This window comes from Brachycentrus maculatus, unplaced genomic scaffold (genome assembly GCF_059751285.1).
Source record: "Brachycentrus maculatus isolate JH-2025_06_01 unplaced genomic scaffold, ASM5975128v1 h1tg000144l, whole genome shotgun sequence".
In the NCBI taxonomy this organism is placed as follows: Eukaryota; Metazoa; Arthropoda; class Insecta; order Trichoptera; family Brachycentridae; genus Brachycentrus; species Brachycentrus maculatus.
Window position 1 is genome coordinate 4,568,810 of NW_028280897.1, and position 24,897 is coordinate 4,593,706.

Sequence of the window (24,897 nt, forward strand, 5' to 3'; positions counted from 1 at the left end):
GTTTTATTCAAATATCTAAAGTTTAAACTTTAATATCTCAATAATAATTTAATTTATTAGCTAATAAACCAATATCGTGACAAAAATATATTGTATACAATAAAAAAGGGACAGAAAAATAACAAAAAGTGGTCAGGTTAAGAGTTGGAAAAATTGGAGATGCATGAATGTGGAAGTGCCGAAGTTTTTTTAAAAAAACAGGTTGGTGTGGCATTCTTTTTTTTCTTTCCACCCTTGCCCTTTGTGGAGCAGCGGCGTTAGTTAGTTATTTAGTAAAATAGTTAAATAGGTAGGTACCCAGTATGTCAAAATATGTTTCCAATTTCTTAATTTTTGTTCTACTCTATACTCTATTTGTATCTATCCCACAGACTACCTAATTTATCTATCCCGCGAAGTGCATTGACGTATTATATTATGGTTATGCGAGAGCGTTAAATAATATTGGTTTTTACTCGATATCAGTTGATAACAATGTCTCTGTTTAACTTATTACGTCCTCATATAATAGCAAAAGCAGCTAATCCTCCGCATTCTTTTGTCAGACCAGCTACTATTGTGAAGCATGTTGCGTTCTACTCTTCGAGGGCTCCAAAATCGAAGGGAATGGTTAAGTTCACGCTGGTGAGCGCGAGCGTAGGAGTTCTTCTGGGAGCTGGATATTCTGGGTACACGCATTATCAGATAAATCAGTCCCGCATACGAAATCCCAAAACAGATAATAACCACCCTGTGGTTCTGCAAAGCTTACCAAATGTCACACCTACCCGAAAGGTAAGAAATCACCTGGTCTATTTGTAATAGTCGTATATTTGCTGGGATAAATTTATAAAGAGAAGAGCTTTCGTATGATACATGAAGCTATATAGCATGAGAAATGGTCGATGGCCACATATTATGAAGTCATTAATTTTTATTAAGCATTCTATGTATAATAAATAAAGGTGAAGACTGACCGGAGTATTTCGTCGTAACATCGCTCGCAGCGAGCATCACCGAGCATCCGAAATTATGGATGGAGCGCTCGGCTCGCTGTACTGACTGCCTGAATGCTCGCATCGTAACGTGTTACGTTACGACGGAATGCTTCGGTCAGTCTCCACCTTAATACATTACAGTAAACACCCCTATAATGTTGAGATAGGTACCGCATTATCACAGGGAACACTATAAGGGGTTAATGTTTTAAATTGTATTTTTACATTTTAACTATGAAATCAGTAATTTAAAATTAAAATACAATTTCAAAACATTAACCCCCTACAATCTTCTCTTTGATAATTTTCCCTGTGATAATGCGGTACCTATAATGCTCCCTGTGGTAATGCGGTACCTACCTCAACATTATATCGTAGTCATACAAGAGAAAGTGACCAAGTGCATTCTTTACAAAAACGTGATCATTGACTATTTGATATCTTACTAGGTTAATATTGCCCTGAAAAAAATCCCAAAGGATTTTAAACATGAAAGTAATATATATTAGAAGTATAAAAAATGATTAACTGCATTGATGTTTATTTTATTACCTAGTAAAAGTTACTTAACCTGTCTGGGTGTGAGTTTCTCCGGACAAAACTGTATCTGAGGAGTGAATTTGTTTTTGTGGTTTTTTTTTTACTTTTAAATTTTTATATTATAGTCGATGCTATAAGCAACATGTTTTCTTGAATAAACAAAGATATTTACCCCAGTAAACATGATTTATATCAAAATTATCGAAATATCGATAAATCATGTTTTTAACATGTTTTGATATAAATCGTGTCATAAATCATATTTTGTATCGGCCGTACATGTACGTCCAAACTCCTTTGAGAAAAGTTTGGTATGGCCGTACATGTACGGCCATACTCCCGGACAAGTTAAATGGCCCCCCTGAACATTTTACATTTTGTCAGTTAGTCACTTTCTCCTGTACGACTACGATATGGGGGGTTACTGTATTGTCCCAAATTATTAAAATACGGGAATGCATCGTTACAGGAAGAAAATTTATGGCAAAAAACTGTTAGGAAATATAGTTTTAAATATGTGTTGCAGATTGTCAGCCCTACCGATGCCACCAATCTGCAAATTGTCTTGTTTCAATACCAGACATGTCCATTTTGCTGCAAGGTTCGGGCCTTCCTAGATGGCAATGGGTTGTCATACGACGTGGTGGAGGTTGACGCGGTGTTGCGCCAATCCATCAAATGGTCTAATTATAAGAAAGTTCCTATTCTACTAGTGAAAACTGCATCAGGTTACATGGTACGTTCATGCACTCGATCACTTGGTTTCGTTATTCATTTGAGAGTGTTATGTAATTTTGCTTTTATCTCTTGCAGCAAATGAATGATAGCACGGCTATTATATCAATTCTATCCTCATATCTCTTGGATAGAACACAAGATATTGGTGAAATTATCAAGTATTATCCCTCTGTATCATTTGTTGACGATAATGGAAAAGATAGGAGTGAAATTTTAAATAAATATTTCGTTATGTTCAACAGTGTTCCCAAAAACAAAAAACCTGAAGAACTAGAGTAAGTATGCAGTTTTTTTTGAGAATTTTTTTTTACATTAAAAATACATTCATCCATGCATACATATAAATGCACACACACACACACACACACACACATATATATATATATATATATATATATATATATATATATATATATATATATATATATATATATATATATATATATATATATATATATATATATATATATATATATATATATATATGTATATATAAATGTTTTATATGCATTTTTTTTGCGGAGTGCCACCAAGCCACCTTACGTGTCTTGTCAGTGGAGTATAAAACATCACAGTATGAGTCACTTAGCCACTTGGCTGTAATTCTACTTACTATTTGTTCTCTATTTGTTTTCCAGTATAGAAGCAATGTGCTTAATTTTAAACTCATGCACTCATGTCATCTGTAGCCCATCTAAGGGTGAAGACTGACCGGATCATTTCGTTGTAACGTAACACGTTACGATGCGAGCATTCAGGCAGTCAGTACAGCGAGCCGAGCGCTCCATCCATTGTTTCGGATGCTCGCTGATGCTCGCCGCGAGCAATGTTACGATGTTATGTTACGCTGAAATGCTCCGGTCAGTCTCCACCTTAATACATTACATTCCTATGTCTAAAGCGCAGGAATGATTACCTCGGTTTCATATAAAGATCAAGTTGAGAACACCAATCAACTTGCATCAGTCTAATGTCCCATACACCGCTCAGCGTGGATCAGGGTCAGAAGATGTAAAATGTATTCTTTCAGAGATGAACGACATTGGAGAAGGTGGTCCGACGATGTCCTCGTCCATGTTCTTTCTCCCAATGTTTATCGCACTGTCGACGAAGCCTATCAGGCATTCAACTGGTTTGCTGAAGTGGGAGATTGGAGAAAGCATTTTCCATCTTGGGAGTGCTCTTTGATGATCAATGTGGGAGCATACGCCATGTGGATGATCAGCAAAACTCTGAAAAAAAGGTTAGAAAATACATTTTTAACATTGGCCGCAATAAACAGAAGTTCTCCAATTCAAATTCATGAAATTGTCCGCCTCTGTAGCGTATTGATCAGCATGCTCGGCTACCGTTCTGGAGGTCCCGGGTTCGATTTCCAGGAGGGTTAAAATAAACATAAGTGGGTTTTTCACGCTAATATTTATCAGAAGCGAAGGGTTGATCACCTTTACTTAATGTGTTATCGATCAAGATAACACTGCAGTGCCCTATACACCATTGGGATGCGGATAAGGGTTAGATTTTTTTTTACCTTTTGATATTGAAAGTAATTTCATACAAAATATTTATTTAATGTAGAATTTATGAAATTCTGTCCCAAACGATCTTGTCCTCAATATAAAAAGAGTCATTGTAGGCTTTCTGCAACATTTCCAACACCTCTGAACCAGAAATTTTATTCACAACACATTTATGCCAAATCATGTTCGTAATAACCGAGTTCGACTGTAGTTTCGGAAGCTTACAGGTGCTTCCACCTTCGGGTCTAAATATAAACATTTAAGTTTATATAGTTCCTGAAAATGGAAGCATCTGTAGCTTCCAAAACTAGTCGTTAAAATAAATATAACTCAAGTGGTAAAAATCAAGTGTTTTCTTTACATTATTTTGAGTGTGTCCAAATAATTTCTTAATTCTTTTAATGAATTAATTCTTTTCATCTCACTAATAGATGTCTCTAGTGAAGTTCTAGTGATTCAATAACAATGTTTCTGAATTGGATCATACATATAGAACTTCCAAGAATTTGAATAGTGTGGTTGTCAATAATGGGTAGAATTGGTGAATGTTACACATGTGTAAAGTATCACTTAAACCAGGCTATGACGGTCGTCAGACCTGTAAATGCCCAGACTTCCATATTCTTCTTCATCTTTGATGAGATGTTGAAAAATAATACAAGTGTTTTCATTTACAATTTCAATATGTTTTACCACTAAGTGAGTACCAAAACAATAAATAAAATATAAATTATAAACATTTCACTCTACCCTTGCCAGATTGATGATGAGTCATGTCTGTAATACAAAAGTAATGAATTGAATTTTTCAGGCATAATTTGAAGGATGATGTTCGCCAGTCTCTATACGATGAATGCAATTTATGGGCTCGAAATGTGAAGGAAAATGGAACTCCGTTTATGGGAGGTTCTTCTCCAGATCTTTCAGACCTCGCTGTATATGGAATCCTCAGCAGTATTGAAGGGTGCGATGCATTTAAAGATTTGATGGAATATTCCAAAATCAAACCCTGGTTTATGCGGATGAAGGGACAAATCGATCAAAATAAAGGATCTGTAGTATCTTGAATGGTAATAAATTATTATTTTTTCTAATAAAGTATTATTTTGCGGCTCATATTTATGAATGTAGTTCTTAGTAAATGTGAATAATTTGTTACAATAGCGATATTGATTTCTAAGCGTTATGTTCAACTTTGTAAATAAATGTTGATTTGCTTGAATTTCGTTTTATTTATTACACCAAAATAATAACCGCTGTTATCAATGCCAATAATGAGAAAACAGATTGAATTAGGAGCAGTATGCTGTTCTGGAGCATTTTGTCGTAACGTCACTCGCGGCGCTCCGACTATGGATGGAGCGCTCGGCCCCCTGTACTTACTATATGAATGCTCGCATCGTAACGTTTTACGTTACGACCAAATGGCTTCGATCAGTCCCTACCTTAATAAGGAATCGATTGCACTTAGGTGTAGGAAAACTGCATACAAATATTTCCATAATGTTTAACTGTAGAATATAAATATATCTTTTTTTGTATATTAAAAGTATTGTTAACTTTGTGGTATGGTAATATAAATCATTCCATTATCATTAAGGCACCTTCGATATTCTTTAATTATAATATTGAATTTACGCGATGTTTTTCCTATAAAACTGGTCTTTGCTTTCCTATTAAATTAGAAATATAATAAGTAAAGCAATCAACAAAGACTTACCCATAATAAATAACCAACTAAATTTAACTTCAAGTATACTTTTAAAAAATTTCCCACTGTGATTCATTTGCTTTCTTTCTCTTTTTAATTTTTTTAAATTTTTTTACAAATTTCAAATCGTGATAATTTTATTTGTAATGTAAAATTTATCTACACCCATTGTCAACACGTTTGGAAACAACACCCATGAGAAGAAAGATTTTAATTCATCTCGGTAAGAAATAACAAAATTCATTTCACTGGCACTCAATAATGGCAGATTTCCAAAGGCTTGGCTGTAAGCCGGGGTTATAGCGATCTTGATACCTGTAAAACCATCAAATGACCCTGAAAGGTATCACCCCATCTCCTGTAACTTGATTGTTTGAACAAATCTTAACAAAACCCGTCTAACAAAGACGAAACTACTAAGACTTCACTTTTACGAGTTATATAAATTATCTATAATTATTATTATAAAGATTCTAAGGACTTACGTGTGTAAGGTAACTGGTTTTTGTGGGTAAAATAAATTTTCAGCTGTTGAATAAGGCAAAAGTAGTAAAAAAAGTAATTTTGTAATTTCAAACCAGGAATGTGAAAGAGCTATTCACTATTGAATCCATACAAATAGGATTTTCTATATTGCTGGCTGCGGCTAAAAAACTTTAAAATGAAACACGGTTTATTTTTCACATTTTATTATTTGAAAATTCAATATAATACCTACATATTGAATGAACAATACATATTTATAATGTAAAGTGTATTAACCATTCTTTTTCAAATGACACTCGAATAAAATTGTCCATAAAATATGAAACTAAGATAGAAAGAATAATTAATAATTGTATACATATATGCATTAACTAAAATTGTATACATATATGCATTAACACATTAAAGCTGGAAATAATTATTGGAAAATATGCTTCGGGATGGGATGGTTTTATAAAAATTTAACTTATACAAACGTAAATTAGAAATAACTCAAAAACCTATCTTTATAATAAAATCAATATATGTATCCAAACTTCATTTTGAAGCTTTTAGGTAACACAAAAAAAAGTATTTTTCGACGGGTTGATAATAATTTTACGGACAAAAATCTATATGTTCAAACCATACATTAAAGAAATAAAGTTCACAAAGCATAAAATAGACCTTTAATTATTTTAATAACTTAGTTTAACTTCGAAGTTTTATTTATTTTCATTGTAATTAGTTATACTTATTAACAATAAATGTGAAAGAAATGGATCATGCGGAATCCATATTATCATATAAAATCCCATATACATATAACACATAATCCCAGCTTCCAGACAAAGTTTATCGCACCAGTAGAGTCTGCATTCCCCAGCGCTAATGTGTTCATTATAGTTCAGTGTGTAGTTTGAATCGAAAATATTTTACTGAATAAGAATGGAGCAAAACGTATTATAGTAAAAAAATATATGCCCTGGCCGAATAGTTGCAAATATCTGAGGAATTAAAAACACATAAAATGAATTTACATTTTAAATAAAATAAATTTCACACGTGACAAAATTTGTCTTTGGTGCATCGTACAGAGTTAAACTTACGATACTTTTAACCTATTTCATTAAGTAGATTTAAAATTGAGAAGTTATATCATGTGAAAATCGGAAATGCGTATCACATGCTCATCTGGGAACAACACCCTTTAGACAGTAATGCCTCGTATAACGAACGCTGCGTACAACAAACTTGCTGTTTGTCCATTACACGACCCACACAACAAACCTCATGTCACATAACAGACTGTATTGTATTTCACCTTGCTGCTCGCAGCCAATGCACACACATTGAGCTGGCAACTTGAGAGCTCCAAGTACTTTCAGTGCAGCAACATGACGAAGCTTAAAGGTAAGCTTCATCTGACAATGATAGGAGCAATCAATTCAACCAATTTCATCTGCTGCCATCAAGGACAACCGGTCAAATGGAGAGAGGTTCAGGACTTCACCAACACTCGCTATTCAAACTCAGCTACGGCCAACATGATCAACAATCTCTACTTTTCCTTGCCCATTATTTCTGGCAGGTGATGAAGAAAAGGGAGAAACGTACAATTTTGAAAAGTTTGTGAAGAAGCAAAAGATGAAACAAGAGGATTTGACCCTGCAAGCCTCAGTAGATTCTCCTATATCTGAGTCTGACTAAAAGATTTGAAAAAAAATATGTATCATTGTTATGTTAAGTACCATATTTTATGCTATGTACAAAAGAATTATTTTTTAAACATGTATTTTGATGGGAAAACGCGTTTCATATAACAAACTATTTGCATATACAACTTGCTCCTGGAACGAATTTAGTATGGTAAGTGAAGCATCACTGTAATTTTTTAATAAGTCTTAAGAGAAAAAAGTCAATGTTCAATCAGGGTCTGGCAAAGAGAACTCCCATGCAATGAAGAGTATCCTCATATACAGCTATGAATTTCAAAATCTGTCTCAGTTGATTCTTGGGTAGCCACCATTTTGAACAGATGCATGTGAAGATCTCTGGGCAGGATTCTTCTTACGCTCTTATTAGAAAGTCCTAGGGCAACTGCCTGTTTAAGTGCTCGATGCTTTGGCCGATTGTTGGATGGACACTTTCAAACGTGCCACATTTTTCAGTGTCGTTATGCGGTCTGAGATCAGACAGGTGATTTTCTTTTCAATGCAGAACCCGTAGCTCTAAAATTTGATACCCAAGCTTTAATAGTTTTCCTATGAACAGAACTATTTCTGGAACAGAACAGTTTTTTTGCTGAGCCCTGAACTATGCACTTAAGACATATTTTTTAATAAAAAACCCATTACTCAAACTAAATATATTTTTTGTTATAAAATTTCTTAGACTAGTGGCTTTTCAGAAGCAGGAGTTGGTAGCACTTATTAGGTGTCATATGTTGTCAAAACTTTGTGCTGACATTTTATTTGGACTGCATATAGCCTCCGAATGTGTGAATTAATGGAAACCATAATAATAGAAAAATGCTCTCAGTACTCTTTCCCTTGTTTATTAAATAATAATTATACACAACTCAATGTACTTAAACTCATTTCATTCGTAACAAAATGCAATTTGAAATGAAGTTTCAATTAATAAGCAGATAATACATAATTTACAATATGTGTTTGTAATAAAAAATATAGTTTCTTTTCTGTCTTTTGAATTTCTGTTTTTGTCTGAACAATTTTGATGAAACTTTTTATTTTAATTAATTAATTATGAATTGATTATTAAGTGTTCTCAACTACAACACAATGTAAACAATGTTAGTAATAATATTATATAAAAAGTATTTAGGATAATGAACAAAATAATAGTTCATACATAATAGTCACTAGATCAATAAGATTGATGCCGGGTGACAACTGCCTTCTTCGCCACAACTATGGGAAAATAATTTGGATATATAAATAAGCATTTTTAACAACAAGTTTTATTATTTAAGATCATTCTTTTTGCATAAAATTTTACATCAGTGAACGTTGTCATTTTACATACTACATTTTAATTTGTCATTAAATTTCGATTAAACATTAATAATGTCCATTCTGGTTTTACAAATGAAGTTGTGCTCTTGAATCATAGAGGGTCATGCACAACAATAAAATACATTTTCTTATCCTACAAAAGTTTATTTCTCACTCAAGGGTATGTCAAAGTGCCTGCTGTGAACTACAGTAAAACCTCATTTTTACCTTTTCCCGCTTCATATACAGAACAATTCTACGTATTTTCATTAATCTTCACGCAAGTCTAATTTTGAAAAGACCGGGAAAAATGTTTCTGAAAATATTGATCGTTCACCTTATGTTAACACACTTCGGACGGGAAAGGTATTTCTACCAGTTTGGTCGATTGATGTATAAGGACAGGAAGGATATTTTTACCTTCTTTGCTGGTCTCATTTCAGAGGCAGAAAAGAAGGAACTATCCAATGTTTTTATGATTATTATATACCAATCTCTTTGTTAAGATCTTAACTATATGTACATAATCAAATTCGAAAGCGTAAAAAATTCCCGTTTGAAATGTGTTAAGAATTTGAATCCAAAAAATCAGGTAAACATACTAAATTGAGTATGATCAGACCCCTTGTTGATGTTTGTATGTTGCATTCTTTAGGTAAATAACAAATACCATAAAAGACAATCAACAAAAATTGCAGATTAAAAAAAAGATTCTCCGGAGGTACCAAAATTGTAATTTTGTAACTTGCTATATTTTACATAAATAGTTTGAAATTATTGAATTTCTACAATAAAGTGCTAGCGGAATTGGGGGAAAATTAAACAATTTTGATGCTATTGCAGGTAAAACAGATGTGAAGAAAATAATGGGTTTGGTGGTCTGGAAATTGTGCTTTTGCTGAATAGTAACAGTAGGTGACTATACAAAAATATTCAAATGTTTGTGTTCGGGGCTTTTAATAGCATTAAACCAGGGTTTTGTTTGTATGAAATATACAAGAAAATTAAATGAACATAAAAAACAAATCAAAGAGATGCTAAATCATTATTTCACTATAAAAATTATAGAATTCCAATTTTCAAGATTTTATTACTTTAACAGATTCCTCGATTTTACACAATTTTTTTTCAGTTGTTGGAAAAATGTAAAAATAAGGTTTTACTGGAATTTATAAATCAAAATAAAAAATTTGCACAGCAGTCAAGGTCAGAGGTGATATTTACATACAGAGCTTCCACTAGAGTAGATCGTCACATTTTACATATCAACGGTGCCCATCGCATGAACCAAGTAACACTAAAATATTAAATACAGTATGACACAAAAATATTATATATCGATTTGGCATTACTTTTTTTTGGAAAAAACATGACCATTTAAATAATAGTAAAAAAAATATTTAAAAACACTTGTATAAGACCACTTTTTAAGTTTATCAATGTAATCGCAATACTATTTCGAGAACTACAGATGAAAATATAAATATTGTATTTTCATCTGTCGATGAGAAAATCTGCAGTTATGTTTACATTAATAATTATTTTTTAAATAGTCTTATGCATGCGTTTTATTTTTAACATCATATTGACATCACAAAATACGCATTCATACGCATGGGATCATAATTCCATCACTACCAACTGAGAGGATATAGCTTTGCATCAATGGGCACCACCACTGAGGACATATTTTTTTTATATAAAAAATATGAAATCCAGAATTAAAAGGGCAAATAAAATAATAGAATACAATTAAAATAAAATTGCTACTGATAAGTTTCCTCATTGTACACAGTATAGATGAAACATACTGTAGCTATTCATCTATTTATAAGGATATTTCATGTATACCATAAGACTAATACATAAAAAAAAAAAAAAAAATTGGCAACGAAACACTCTATTTACCTGGTGTGGATAATGAGTTGATAGTGTTACGTTAGATAGCAGAGTGTTAAGAAGAAAATACACTATTTCATAACTTTTTGCCCTTTTAATGGTTGTATGATTAAAACTATTCGGTTGATCAACACATTAATTTCATATTTAAGTGAACATCAAAATATTGCTTGTAGAATTACTTGAAGTATTGCTCATAGAATTGCTTGTAGTAAAAGTGGTCAATAATTATTGTTGACAACAGAGTCTCAACTCAATCCCCGCGTCTTGGGATAACCGTGTGTGTTTTCACAAAACAAGCCCCGTACGCGGCTCTCATAAGCGTATGTGTTTTTACTTTACTCTAAATTTCGAACCTCAATTCAACTCGGAGGGAATTGTTTATGGTGTGGAACTTTAGGTAAAATAATACGTCAATCCTTGGTCGTACAACATCTGTTGAAATATTTGACTAATAATTTGTAACTTTACAAGGGTAAATAAAATAACAGATCCCTGATTTTTCTTTAAGTTAATTATTCGTTTGCGCCATTACTCATATCATATCTGTCTCACATATCATGAAAAAACACCTTTGACACCTGTAATAAATTTTAATCCCTTATATTTAGAGTAATTATTCAGCTAGGGTTATGGCTGTATACTTAAAGTGTATTCGTTTATATTATAAAAACAATATGTTAAGTGTAAATCATTAAAAATCTTTGAAGTGAGTGCGATGAAGTGTGACTGTAACGTGTCTGTACGGACCAAATATACACATACATACTTACAGCACACACACATGCGTCACCGCCAGTAGGTAAGTGTGACGCACGATGCGTGGTTTTATCTTATTTGTTAATATTACGATATATTTCAAAAATGTTGTGACTCAAGTGCATTATAAAGTACCCAAAAGGCACAATGAATCCCATTGAACGTTTTTGTTTAGTAAAATAAATCATTTCTTAACTAAATACATGAGACAAGTGATAATTTAAAAAATGACAAAATACCGCCGCGCACGGGCGTTTCTTGGAAACAAAGTCAACGCGGTTAACAGGTTAAATATTTATTGCACATAGATTTTTATTGCTAAAATGAAACGAAATGTTGGTAGTTGCAGCGAATTCAGTGAATAAATCCCTTCTGCGTGCAGATGCAGTATTTTATTAACAGCCTCCAGCTAGAAAAAAACACACACATTAGAATATTCCTTATCCACAAATTATTAAACTCCAGAAACAAGGGAGAAGAAAATTGAGCGATAGGGGCAAAATTAGAATTCTCTAATAGAACTCCATAAGAAAATTTAAAAATTTATTTTCACACCCTCAAATACTGGAATTTGATTCAAATTGAATTATTTATTGGACATTATGAAATACCTTAAAATGAACAAGTTATTTCAATTATAAAGAAAATATGAAGTAAAATGGAAATATTGAAGCATTCGAAATGTGGTGCAATAGAATAATGCTCAAAATATCAGGAAAAGATGGAAAAATTATAGACACTATAAAGAAAAGAAAGCTAGAGCACTTGGGTCATTTTATGAGGGGACAGAAATACAGTGTAATACACATTACATTGCAAAGCAAAGTGGAAGTTATAAATATCAAAGAATTGATAAAAGTGAAGCTCTTCCTTTGTTGAAATGTCACATTGGTTGGTTTTTCATACAGAAATTTATTATTGAAATACAAAATAACATAAACTTAGTTGTACTTTAATACACCATTTAATGTGATGAACAAATCGTAAAACTTATTAATAGTCAAGTTATCGCAATTATGAACTTCTGAGTGACCTGTCCGATCAATATTTTATATATTATTAAAATATATTAAACTTACACAAATCATTGGATTTACGAGTTTCTTAAGTATTAAATCATTTGAAAGTATAGAAAATGGACTCACTGAAAAGGAATTCCAAGGCCTTCTGTTTGTCCCAGTTGCAAGTGGACAAAGCGACGATAGCCCGTGATTCTTCGATGCCAATATCGGTGAGATGCTTGGACTTTTCTTCGAAGGCAGTGTTGATGTGAGGCCCTCCGGCGAACTTGTGGGTCCAGTGCTTAGCCGTCAGACAAAACAGGTCGTGGTTCTCCTTGAACTGCTTGGCGACTACGGCGTCCTGCGGGTCGTCCGGTTCTGCGGCTGACATCAGCGCCTGCAGGGACAGCAGCACGGTGCGCAGCGTCATGGCCGCTGCCCACTGGTCCTTGAGGATGTCCAGGCAGATGGCCCCCGTCACGGACGAGATGTTGGGGTGCCAGATCTTAGTCATGAACTTCACCTGCAAATGTTGGGAAAGTGTCTTGGTACAAAACATCCCGACCAATATTATATTTGGAATTCACGCTATTCATATTGAGTACATTATATTGAAAGGGGTTAGTAAATCCGCTTACAAATGGAAACAATTTTTTCTTAAAATAAAAGACAACAATAAATACATACAACTTACATATAAATATAACAATCCGCGATATTCAGTAATTTTTTTGCTAGTAAAATGAGTTAGTGACAATGACTAATAATATTAATACATTATTATTTGGAGAAATAAAATAACTTTTTTGATCCACTCACTTTTATTATTATAAACCAACTAGTTGGTTTATAATAAAGTGAGTGGATCAAAAAAAAAAAATAATATTACAATGATCCACAAAGTTAGTACTTTAAATATTCAAAATATATTCATACTTAATCTAATTAATAAAATATTAATCGTATAAGTATTGTCTTATTTAATTCAAAAGAAAATTAAAGTCCGCCTCCGTGGTGTAATGGTTAGCGTCTTGAGCTACCGTGCCGGAGGTCTAAGGTTCGATTCCTAGGAGGGGGGGGGGTTAAAATAAATATGTTACACTCTTATATTTAATACTTTCATGATACTGGGCCACCGCAACATGTTTCATATTTTTAAAAAGCAATTAATTGAAAAAAAAAGGGTTTGAAAAAATGGGTCTATTTTTTTAAAGTTACACTGGAGTCTGGGATTACAAGCGCCAGTAACAAACAAAATATCAAATTATGAACAAAACCAATAGTATGTTCTCAAAATGAGTAATTTTTTCATAGTATATTTTTCTTACAATAACATTCTTACAATATAGGCTATGGGAAATTTTATTGCTCCTTTTTAGTACTACGCTTGAAAGACCCTTTTAAGTAGTCCCAGATAATATTTTTTGTACATCATAAAATCTTTAGAGGCAATCAATAAAAAAATCTACGTCACCGTTCTTGTAACCGAGACACCGCGATGTTTACTGTAATGTGAAATGCCCCCGATGATTATTTAGTTGATAACACATTTAAATGATTAGGTGTCCTAGATAACAACTACAAGCCCTCGCCAACTACAACTTCAAATTATTATCTATGTATTAAAATGCGAAATGATTTTTTGAATATCCCAATTGAATAAAGTTCCATATAAAATCTTACCAAAAATAAATAAACCATACCGAACAAAAACTGAAATTATGTCAGTTCATAATTTTACAATGCGAAAAGTGTTATTAATTAACATACTAAGGATGGGTGTTTTTTACGCCTGCGGAACGCTGGCCACGGGACTCTATAATTGTATACATATAGTTAAGACCTTAACAAAGAGGTTGGTAGATAATATTCACATAAAAACATTAAATAATTCCTTCTTTTCTGACTTTGAAATGAGGCCGGCGCAGGAGGTAAAAATACCCTTTCCGTCCTTAAGCATCAATCGACCGAACGGGTAGAAATACCTTTCCCGTCTTTAGTGTGTTAACAAGTTGTTATTCAAGAGTTAGATCAGAAATTAGGTTTTTATTGTAAAGAGCATGCAACTTACGAGTATGAAAAAGTACATTATGATACGCATTCCATGATCATTAAGCAAGGTAAGAAAATATTGAAACCCTTGTTTTGAAAGTATATTATAATCGATTTCAAACTGCACACTGTAAATTTGGCGCATATAGAAGTTTAAAAATATATAATTTTGCAAAATTTATAAAAAATTTATATTAAAATTTTTTAGATTCGGAGTACATGCCGTGAGCATGCATCGTAATAAAACCTGACTCAACTAATTTACTTTAGACATAAGCTCATACAAATGATTTTAGCCATGGAAATTTCCTGAGTTTTTTTCTTCTCATATTCAGTTTTGAAAAAGCTCATACTTCCTATTTATTATTGAGTTTCTACAAACAAAACGGTGCCAAGAGAGTGAGTATTTTATGTTTATGACACAATTTTCTCTTTTTTTTAAATTTGTATAATTTTTCTTTCTTCTTTAGCCTTTTGTCCTGCACTGCTGGATATAGGCCTCATTTTTATTTTTCTACTTCGTTTGGTCCGTTGGTGCTTGCAGCCAGTTTTTACCCCATTTCTATATGGTTGCAAACAGCAACTGACCGAAGGAAATGCAAGGATATGGAAGAGGTCTATATCCAGGCTAGAGAAGACAGCGGCTATGTCGTTGGACCATCTTAGTATGTGTAATGAATCATAGGAAATATAATTATTTTTAAATAGAAACTTTTACAAAAAATTGGACTGAGAAGGAATAATTTAAAAATTGATGGGAAAAAACATGAATCATAGACCGCACTGTTGCAGCTATATTTCTGGATAGGTCAAGATTCAAAATATGCTGAACCTCAAAGCATAATTCAGAATCAATAAGTATTTAGTCGTATCAACTCATTAACTTTTTAATATTACATGGTCAGATTTTGCAGTACGCTCTATAATTGCTGGAAAGTAAGTTAGTGTTGTCGCATGTTATCGCATACCCAGGCTAAATTAGGGTCAATAAGACATTTCACTATCATCCCAATATTAGATACGTAGAATAATTCATATATAATAATTGCCATTTCTTTGTAACAATAATAATGCAAATTATTACTATTTTAAATGAAGAAAATGAATTTGAATAATATTAAATGTAATATGTTATGTAATCTTTATTATAGCAACTTTGAATTGGACGCTGTTACGCAGTTGTTGTTTAGTATTTATTTTAATCTTATTAAATAAAAGGAAAGATAACAAATATATACAATTCTAAGATACTTAATTAGAATAAATAAGAGATTTTAATCCAATATCAAGAAAAATAAAACAGATTACTTTTTTTTTAATGTTTGCTACAGTAGAAAATAATTCAGTGAATACTCTTCAATAACAGGTGTATGAAATAAGGAACCGTAAAGCATATATGTTCGCATATCTTCAAGATAAGATATAAATTACAGAACTACCCTGTCGGTGAAGTAGAGAATCATATCTACAAATTCATAAGACTTGACGTATTTTATTTCTACATTCCTTCATATTATAAGGCGGTATAATGATATGAACATTCATTTTATCGATTATCCTATTGAACACAGTAAGGTAAAATGAAAAGGGGATGACTCATGAATGGGAGTGCCTCAGGGAATAAACCATACCTTCGGTGGATTGAAGGGATAAGTTTCTGGGACTGTGATCTCGAGGATAAACCTCCCGTCCTCATAGGGAGTATCCGTGGGTCCAACAATCTCACCCAACAGCTCTGTCCACAAATTATCCTTTACCTCAATTTTGATGGAGCATTTTGTCTGTAAAATAGAGAATAATTTAACAATAACATACATTTGTAATACTTAGTACCCGTGAAAATACGTGGCCGATAATTTTCCTTTTGTTCACGTATTAGGACAAAAAGTAAACTCTGTCATCATGCTATAAAGGGTAAAAGTAAAATATACATGAAAAGTAATTTTACACACATTTTATTTAATTGGTAAATACCGCTACTTTTCAAATAGAATTGTTATAAATGTTCCACAATGCACTCGACATTATTAGGAGACATGTTGAGTACATTAAAACACAATCACAATTTATTTTAATATTTGGTAATATTTACCAGGTAAAAGTAAAATTTACAAATTCTAATAGAGAATTAGTGTTAAAAATTCCAGGTAGGTGAATATTTTTATTTGAATTTTTATTCATTGTACTTTAAAAAATTCATTGATCAGAAAGTAATTGACAAATAATTCTAGCCGTTTTTTGGTATTCTGTGATACGTACAAGGTGCGGGATGCATATAAAATACAGTGAAACCTCTCTCTATCGTTTTTAAAGGGACTATGAATGCGGGAAAACAATGAATGCGGGATTAAAAGGTCAATACGCAAGTAGATACGACCGAGTAAAGATACCGTAGGCTAAAATTCTAAGAAGAATACAGGTTTCAGATTCAAATGAAATATTAAAAAAAAAAAAAAATCTAAAAAGAATTAAAAAAAAACTAAAGTTTATTGATCAAAATTTGTTTTTTAACTGTTTTATTTCCATAAGTCAATAGTATATTTTCGGCTTCGCAAATAGTATTTTTTTCAGAATCGGTTATTGAATGTGCGTGGTAGAAAGTTTTCTTTCAAAGAGTATGCACGCTTCTGGAAATGCAGGTACAGGCAGCGGCTCCTTTTCATCAATATCGACCCCTCCTGCTATCGGTTACACAAGCTTTCGGTAGTTTCTATCCCATACGTTATTGCCGTTGAATGTAAGAAAATTGAAAATAATGTAAAAAACAGACAAAATGTATCAAATATGCAGCTTTATTCGAACGATAAATGCGGTAAATAGTGATAGAGAAACGATCGACGCGGTTTAGTTTAGTATGAAATTAATTCGGGATAGAAGAAAAAAAACGACACACCCGGGAAAACGATTATTCGAGGAACGATAGATAGAGGTTTCACTGTATTAGTATTTATGAAGTAATTTTTAAGTAATATAAAACATAATGTGCCAGGTAACCTTTGCAATAAAAGTGTGAAAATAGAAAAAATTCCAATCATTTCCTTTTATTATGCGTAGTATGCAAAATAAATCACTCATAGGGGGACCTAGAAAATATATTGAATAAGCTTAATATTGAATGGGCCGTGGAGAATAGCTTTCGCTCTTATAAAGAGGCAAATGGGTGAATCAATTCCAACAATTGGCAGGCAATAAAGTAATAATTCTTGGTAGGAATACTAGTGCACCATTGATCACCATCAATATTCTTTCATCATAAACAAGTTAATTTGTGTCTTATTTTTCCTGGTACTGGTAACGTTTAATTTTATTTTAAATTAAATCAAAGCAAAATATTTATTAAAAAAAACAGTTGATAATTATGAAACTAAAAATACTATTTTTGGATCTCAGAAAGTCGATAGTAAATTACATAATTTTGCAAAGTAAATTCTGAGAAATCAAATAAATTACAGGAATGAATACGAATCATAATTTAAAATTTCATATCATATGAAGTTCATACAGACATAATTTTAAAGAGTATGTTCTCTGCATATTTAAAAACTCAATATGTTGAATTTTCATTGAACTGCCACCTTCTAATTAAACAAATGAAGGAAAAGTAGTTCGAACCCTACAAGAGAGAAAAATGCTATATCTGTGAGTGAATAGCGAGCTAATTGAAGAGTGGTTTTACAAAGTGGAATATCTACCAAAGCACAGTAGAGCAATTTGGGTGGCGATGAATGGGGGGTGTGGGAGGATCATCCCCTCAGGCATTTCTGTCTACCCGCTCACCACTATAAATGAGCTACTCATTCATTATTCAGACCCCTAAAATGCGTGATTTTCTTGTGCTAAATTTGTGTTATTGGTGTTTGTTGTATGAGGTAAATGGTAAATGCAAAAATTCATGTCATATTTAACTTTTTTACTTTAGATATAATAAAAAATATATATGCATGCCTCCCGAGAGCTTTAATCAAGGTTGTGTCTTTTACAAGGCATCAGGTTCGCGGCGCCCTGGACGACCAATGCTGACAATTCGTCGGAAATTCTCGTCTGAACTTCGGGACGCGGACCCGAATTGGGAGGATGCAAGGGAGCTGGCAGACGACAAAGCCTGGAGACAGTTAGTGGACTCCATATGCTTCACACAGGGAGCGGATATGGTTTAATTTATTTTAAAAAATTATAATAAATCTAATACAGATGAAATCTACTTTCTTAACCCTTCCCTTCCGGTGATATGAATTTACTACAACTCGACGAAAAAAAATGTTGGCAACTTGATCTGTAGCAGTTATTGTAATAAATACATTTATTTTTACAATCTATGTATTTTCTCTTTAATACTGGCCATTATTACATTGTATCTGTGTAACTCCACATATATCTACTTTAAAAAAAAGACTATGTACAAATGTTTATCTACCCAATTACCACAGCCGAAAGAGTCATTAATAATGATGCCATTCAATAATAATACTGTAGACAATTTCAGTTTTTTTTTTAAACATCTAAATGATTTTGACCTTCAACCTCATTCTATCAGCCAGAGCGACCGGGTGCATTTTTATCTTGGTACTCCATACGGGCACAATAGTATGCCCTGAGATCTTTCAACAGTCTCTTATTGTAACAAAAGGATATAGAATAAGTTTTATGAAAAAACCTAATTACTTTAACCTAATTATGAGAAAGCCATAAAAATGTCAAGTCCCTGTTTGCATTCACTAGAGCAGTGGTTTTTAACAATTTGGGAGGTACCGAACACCACTAATTTCATATATATCTAATAGTTCATATAGCTCGATTATTTCTTTAATATAGTTTTTTTTTTTAAATTTTAAACATAGGTAAATATTTATACATAGGTGCACGGAATGAACAAAACCGTTATAACATGATTTCCACATAAAACCAAAAACAAAATAATGAATATTCCCTGCAAAGTAGTGTGAGCCAGCCGAACCCAAGTCACTAACTTACCGAACCCCTGGGGTTCGATCGAACACAGCTTAAGAACCACTGCACTAGAGTATGTTTGTCTTCTTTTGTAGCTATCAATTTATCACATAATGCTATGAAATTATATAAATAAATACTTATATTATTGTCTCATATCATTATATGGAAAGCCGTAAAAAAAAAAATCTCGACCCTTGGATAAAAAAAACATTAGTCTGCGAGCAGAAAGCCAAGATACAGAAAATCAACGTCAATGTGGTAGTAACAAATCAGAAGGGTTGGAATATGAAAAATGTGGCGCCAAAATTGCCGCGTCACGTGCCGAACCGAACAAGCCCGAACAAGTCCGAACGCACCGAGCCGAACGCGTCCGAAGTCCAAATAGCGGACACGAAAAACCACGAGAATCGTTTGGAGCACCTTCGGTAACGCACGCTTAATTTAGATTTTATTTTTATTTTAACTTCACTTCTTTATCTCCCCTTTTCATAAATTATTTGCCCTTATTTTATTCAAGTATTAAGTTGAGTTTCTATTTGCGTCAATAAAGGAGAAAACTGCAAGTACATTCTTTCATTTCTTTCTGTGCACCAACTTCACTACACAACCAAAACCAGATCACCAAAAGTGGTGACCAAAAGTGGTTACACCCACTAAAAGAACAAAAGATATAATACTATTTTAGAGGTAGTTAGTGAGGCACTGATTTCACTGCAATTGCAGAGATGGCAGTTTGCGTGATACGGGATAAACCGCCCAACTGAAAACAATCGTGTTATTTCTAGAGCTTCTTTTCTATATTAGTACAGATACGCCATCCAAAATGCTATTTTTGTAAAATGAAGGAGGATTTCCCGGGCTATTTTTCCATGTAACTTGATGGAACGGCGTTCCGGCACCCTTTTTCACGGATATATTTTTTTAATTTTCAAAATCAATTAGACGTAACAATGTTTGCGCTTATGTAATTCAATAATTATATTTATATAGTTTTTGAAAATGGTAGGTAGGTAAATGTTGCGTTATATTTAATTTAAATGATATTTTAATTTAATTTCTTCTTCTTCTTCTTGGTGTAGGCCTGGGGCCTGTTCATAAGAGGGATTAGTCTCCTGCGATGTTGATTCCCAGCTATCGATCCATCTCTTTGGTAGTCTGCCCGGGAGTCATCTACCATGGGGATGGCAGTACAGTGCGATGTGGGAGAGTCAGGATGGCTCCATCCTCCTCACATACCATTGTTTCCTTCGTTGCCTTCCCCACCTAACGACATCTTCGATCTCGCTTATTTCCCTGATCCTGGCGTTTCTTATTCCATCTCGAAGACTCTTACATGATATGCTTCTTAGAGAATATAATATGTTTTAGTAAAAAGCAGCCAGTTCCGGACCTTTTATGTTAAAAAAAAAAACCCTGAGTATTTTAATATTATACACATAACAATAAAAATTCTGTAATAATTATTGTAATATGATTTGTTACAAATGTTTGAATCAATAAAAACTATGTTAAACATAATTTTATGTTTTGTTATTGATTTATGTTTTTTTACCAACCAGTCCAAAATATAAATATGTAGGTAGTATGTCTGGCTTAGCTACCATGCTGGAGGTCCCAGGTTCGATTCCCGGGGGTTTATAACAAATATTAGTGATTTTACACTCGAATATTTACTTAATATTACCCTGAACTAGTCCCTGAAGCGCAGCAGTGATCACCTTGCCTTTAAGTGAGTAACAATTAAGATAACACTGCGTTAATAGGATGATGGCACGCATTTAGTTTTTTTTGTTTAAATGTTGAAACATCAACACACAATTACAAATTACAATAATGTATCCTCACTGAGTTTTCCCGTGCCGAGGGCACATTTTTATTCAAAGCGATCGGGTCAGTCGATGTCGCTGGTTTGCAGGGGTCAGCCAACGATTTCATGCACTTGGTATTCTTGAAAAATATTTACTTTTCGTCATCAGTAGTAATTCGATGCTAAAATGCTTTATTTTGTTAATGCGAGCAGCATGTAACGGGTGTTGCGACGTCATCCCTGCTATCTTTCATACAATTCCTAAAGCACACATTGCCTGATCTTCTGAATCTATCTCATGGCATGAAGGCGCTTGCAAATGGCGGGGCGAGAAGCACCCAGTTGCACGGTAAGCATTTCTTGCGAGTGTTGTCTTCATCCAAATGAGCTTGCAATTCAGTGTCCTTGGCTGATTTTACCATTTCTGGAAATTATTTTCACTGAACCAATATCTGTGATGAAATAAGTCCGTTGTGACGGAATATTGTCAGCGTGGATCTCCACAAGCATTCTATGCGATTCGGCAGCAGATTTCTTGAAGTTGATTAAAATGAGTCTAACAATAAACATCACCAAAACTGAAGTAACATGAAGCCAACTTTCATTCATTGGAGTAAAATCGAGACAAATAATTAAAAATGTCTATAAGGGCTTGTCATTTCTGAAATTCCGAAAATTTACAGCACAAAATAATGTATTCAAGTGCTTGCAAAGTTCTTGGGTAAAAATGTTTATTAATTATTGTTGTTATATTGGGTACTGGATGTTCCAATGCGCTCTATTAGATGAAATCCTAAATCGATATTATGATAAACGAATCTCGGAAAAATACTAATTAAAAATAATGTCCGTGTAAAAGAAAAAAATATTTAAATTATATCATTAAAGCTGTATGTTCAATTAAAAATATTCGATATCGTTAGAACTTCGACAAATACAAGTTCGTTCCGCCGAAGTTCAACGGTACGGAGAAGAAAACAAACAAAAAGACAAGTCATTTTGATGGACACGATATTGAAAACGTCACAATGAAGTCAAATACCAGTGAGGAAATCACATCGCACAAAAAATCTACTCACGCACGCAGACGAGTGTCCGCCAATACACTTTTACGTCGAAACGGAAAATACGGGGGGAATAACATATAATCACTAAAATTAAGAATATATATAGTAGTTTACCTCCTCGCTCTTGATAACCTCTTGAAACTCGCGCTTTATTCGCTGAATGGCGATATTCGCCATATTTTCGATGATCGACAGCTCTATTAACAACCAAACACGGGAGCAGAAATGCAAAAAGCGATAGGCGACACCAAAGATTATGTACCTTGTAATCTTAATAATCCAAGCATTTTCTTGACAATGGAAATATCTATGACGTAGAAGTGTTGTCATATCTACAAGTTTTTTTTAAAGGTACCTAATTGCTTAAATAATACGTTTTTTTTATTATAAAAAATAAGTAAGTAACTACCTACTTTTTATATTTTTTTTTAGTTAGTAACGTTAAACTAATTGAATTTTGTTGAATGTATTTTTAGAAAGGTACCTCGCTAATAAAATATCACAGAAATCAGAGAAAAAAATATATAAAATAAAGTGCCTGCTCTAAATACGAATATTATACTCAACACAAATTTTTGATTAAACCTCTAAATAATTTCAATTTATTCATCTCGTTAGAAACATTTTATATATTAATTTTTTTTATTACACTTCATGGTAGACGACTCCTGGGCAGACCACCAAAGAGATGGGTCGATAGCTGGGAATCGACATCGCAGGAGGCTAATTCTTCTTAAAAACAGGCCACAAGGCCTACAATAAGATGAAGAAGAAGAAGAAGAAGAAGATTTTTGTCGATGATCAAGGGTTTTAATCTACATAAAAAAAAACAATATTGTTGAGCCATTGTAACTACTCACAATAAAAAATAATAGAAATGCTAGGACAGGGATGGCAAACAAAGGACCAAGGGGTCACGCAGTTATCCACGTGATAAATTATCTTACCCGCTTGAACTTTTAAATAAGATTCTTTTTATTCAAATCTTTCATTTAATTAAAAACATAAAAAGCGATCAAAATATTTAACACCACTAACTAAGATGAACCACAATAATAACTACTACTACTACTACTATCATAACGCCATTTCTCCACAGGTGTAGGCGAAGAGGTTGGAACACCACACTCTTAACATACACTCCTTGCTACCTTCACATCCATACATTTAGTTATACATGCCCTCTGATTTTACGCAGACTTTTGACACAATCAAATATAAGGTTCTGATTGATCTGATTGTGCCAAGTCTTTTTCAACCGTCCACATTCTGTTCTCCCGCGCACATTCGCCACATATACTTTCTTAGTCATTCTCTCGTTATTCAAATCATTCGTAGTGCAAAAATTTGATCTGTGCAACATCATCCACTCATACAGCACCTTGTACATCCTAAATCCGTTTCTTCATCACCATTCTAACTTTTTAAATTATAATCTAACTATAGAGTTTTCCGACAGAGCTAAACAGGCTTATGCCCTATAACTCCCACACTCTGCGTAAGACCCCTTATCCTTGAATAGAGACATGATTACTTCCCGTCTCCAATCTATGGGTGTGTATCACCAAAAGGCTGATTTGAACCCATCCCTTCGAGTGCCTAACGAGTCATACATCATTTTATAGATAATATTTAAGTTTTTTCTTTTACCTTATTTTCACCGAAATATTTAAAATATGCTGACAAAAACAACACACTGTTTTGTTTGCTTTGGTGAAAATAAAAAGGGTCTATCTCAGGAAAGGATAAATTTATTACATCAACTGCCAACTACGAGATAACTCGTAGATTGAGTTCTTTACTAGGACGCTGACTACAAGTTATCTCAAACTGTGTTTACTTGCCATATTCGTGCAGCTATGATAAAATTCCTAGTGTACTAGTGCTAATATGGATAGATGGCTTCTGGAAGGAAAACAAAAAATCATAACATGAACAGACAATTTGTTAATAAATGAACAGAAAATATAATTATAAAAAAATTATTCAATATCAAGAAGAAGAAGAATATTTTTATTGAACACTTCTACTTCTTCTTTTCCTAGATCCTAAGGATGTATTTGTGCTCCCGCTTGTAGCTCTTGGGATGTTGACTCCCAGCTGTCTTTCCATCTTTTTGGAGGGCTGACTGGGGGTCTGCGTTTTTGAAAACGATTAAATGGAATTGAATTTTTAGACCGGAATTCTGAAAATTACCGTGGCAGTCAACTTGTTAAGAAGTGTTATGAATATTTTTGTGTTACTTTTCTTTTTAAGAAATGAATTAAGATAAAATTTGTGAAAAAAATAAATTAAATATTAGGACAATACATATTTATTTTAAATGTTATGTAAGTGAGATCCACCGCCATTCGCACTTTTTTAGTATAGGCAATATAAGCATCGATCTAGAAA

General features: G+C 33.1%; 2 protein-coding genes across 2 annotated transcripts; one reads left to right on the top strand and one right to left on the bottom strand.

Annotated features, from left to right (window-relative positions):
• The first annotated feature begins 374 nt into the window (after positions 1–374).
• Positions 375–4,997, top strand: Su(P) (prostaglandin E synthase Su(P)). Its single transcript, XM_088260882.1, has 5 exons — positions 375–774; positions 2,044–2,253; positions 2,331–2,530; positions 3,286–3,498; positions 4,587–4,997. The coding sequence occupies exons 1-5, from the start codon at positions 475–477 to the stop codon at positions 4,840–4,842; spliced, it is 1,179 nt and encodes a 392-aa protein (XP_088117008.1). The 5' UTR covers positions 375–474; the 3' UTR covers positions 4,843–4,997.
• Positions 4,998–8,918: 3,921 nt separating this feature from the next.
• Ubc4 (ubiquitin conjugating enzyme 4) lies at positions 8,919–22,770 on the bottom strand. Its single transcript, XM_088260850.1, has 4 exons — positions 22,618–22,770; positions 16,311–16,460; positions 12,772–13,150; positions 8,919–12,035 (listed from the first exon to the last, which is right to left on the bottom strand). The coding sequence occupies exons 1-4, from the start codon at positions 22,678–22,680 to the stop codon at positions 12,022–12,024; spliced, it is 606 nt and encodes a 201-aa protein (XP_088116976.1). The 5' UTR covers positions 22,681–22,770; the 3' UTR covers positions 8,919–12,021.
• Between the last annotated feature and the right edge of the window lie 2,127 nt (positions 22,771–24,897).

What these genes read in the sequence shown, in the direction of transcription:
- Ubc4 (XM_088260850.1), bottom strand. Translation starts at nt 22,680, where the DNA reads ATGGCGAATATCGCCATTCAGCGAATAAAGCGCGAGTTTCAAGAGGTT. An exon ending in AGGTTATCAAGAGCGAGGAG is followed by an intron (nt 16,461 to 22,617) that starts GTAAACTACTAT and finishes TCTATTTTACAG; the next exon opens with ACAAAATGCTCCATCAAAAT. An exon ending in ATCCCTTCAATCCACCGAAG is followed by an intron (nt 13,151 to 16,310) that starts GTATGGTTTATT and finishes CAACATTTGCAG; the next exon opens with GTGAAGTTCATGACTAAGAT.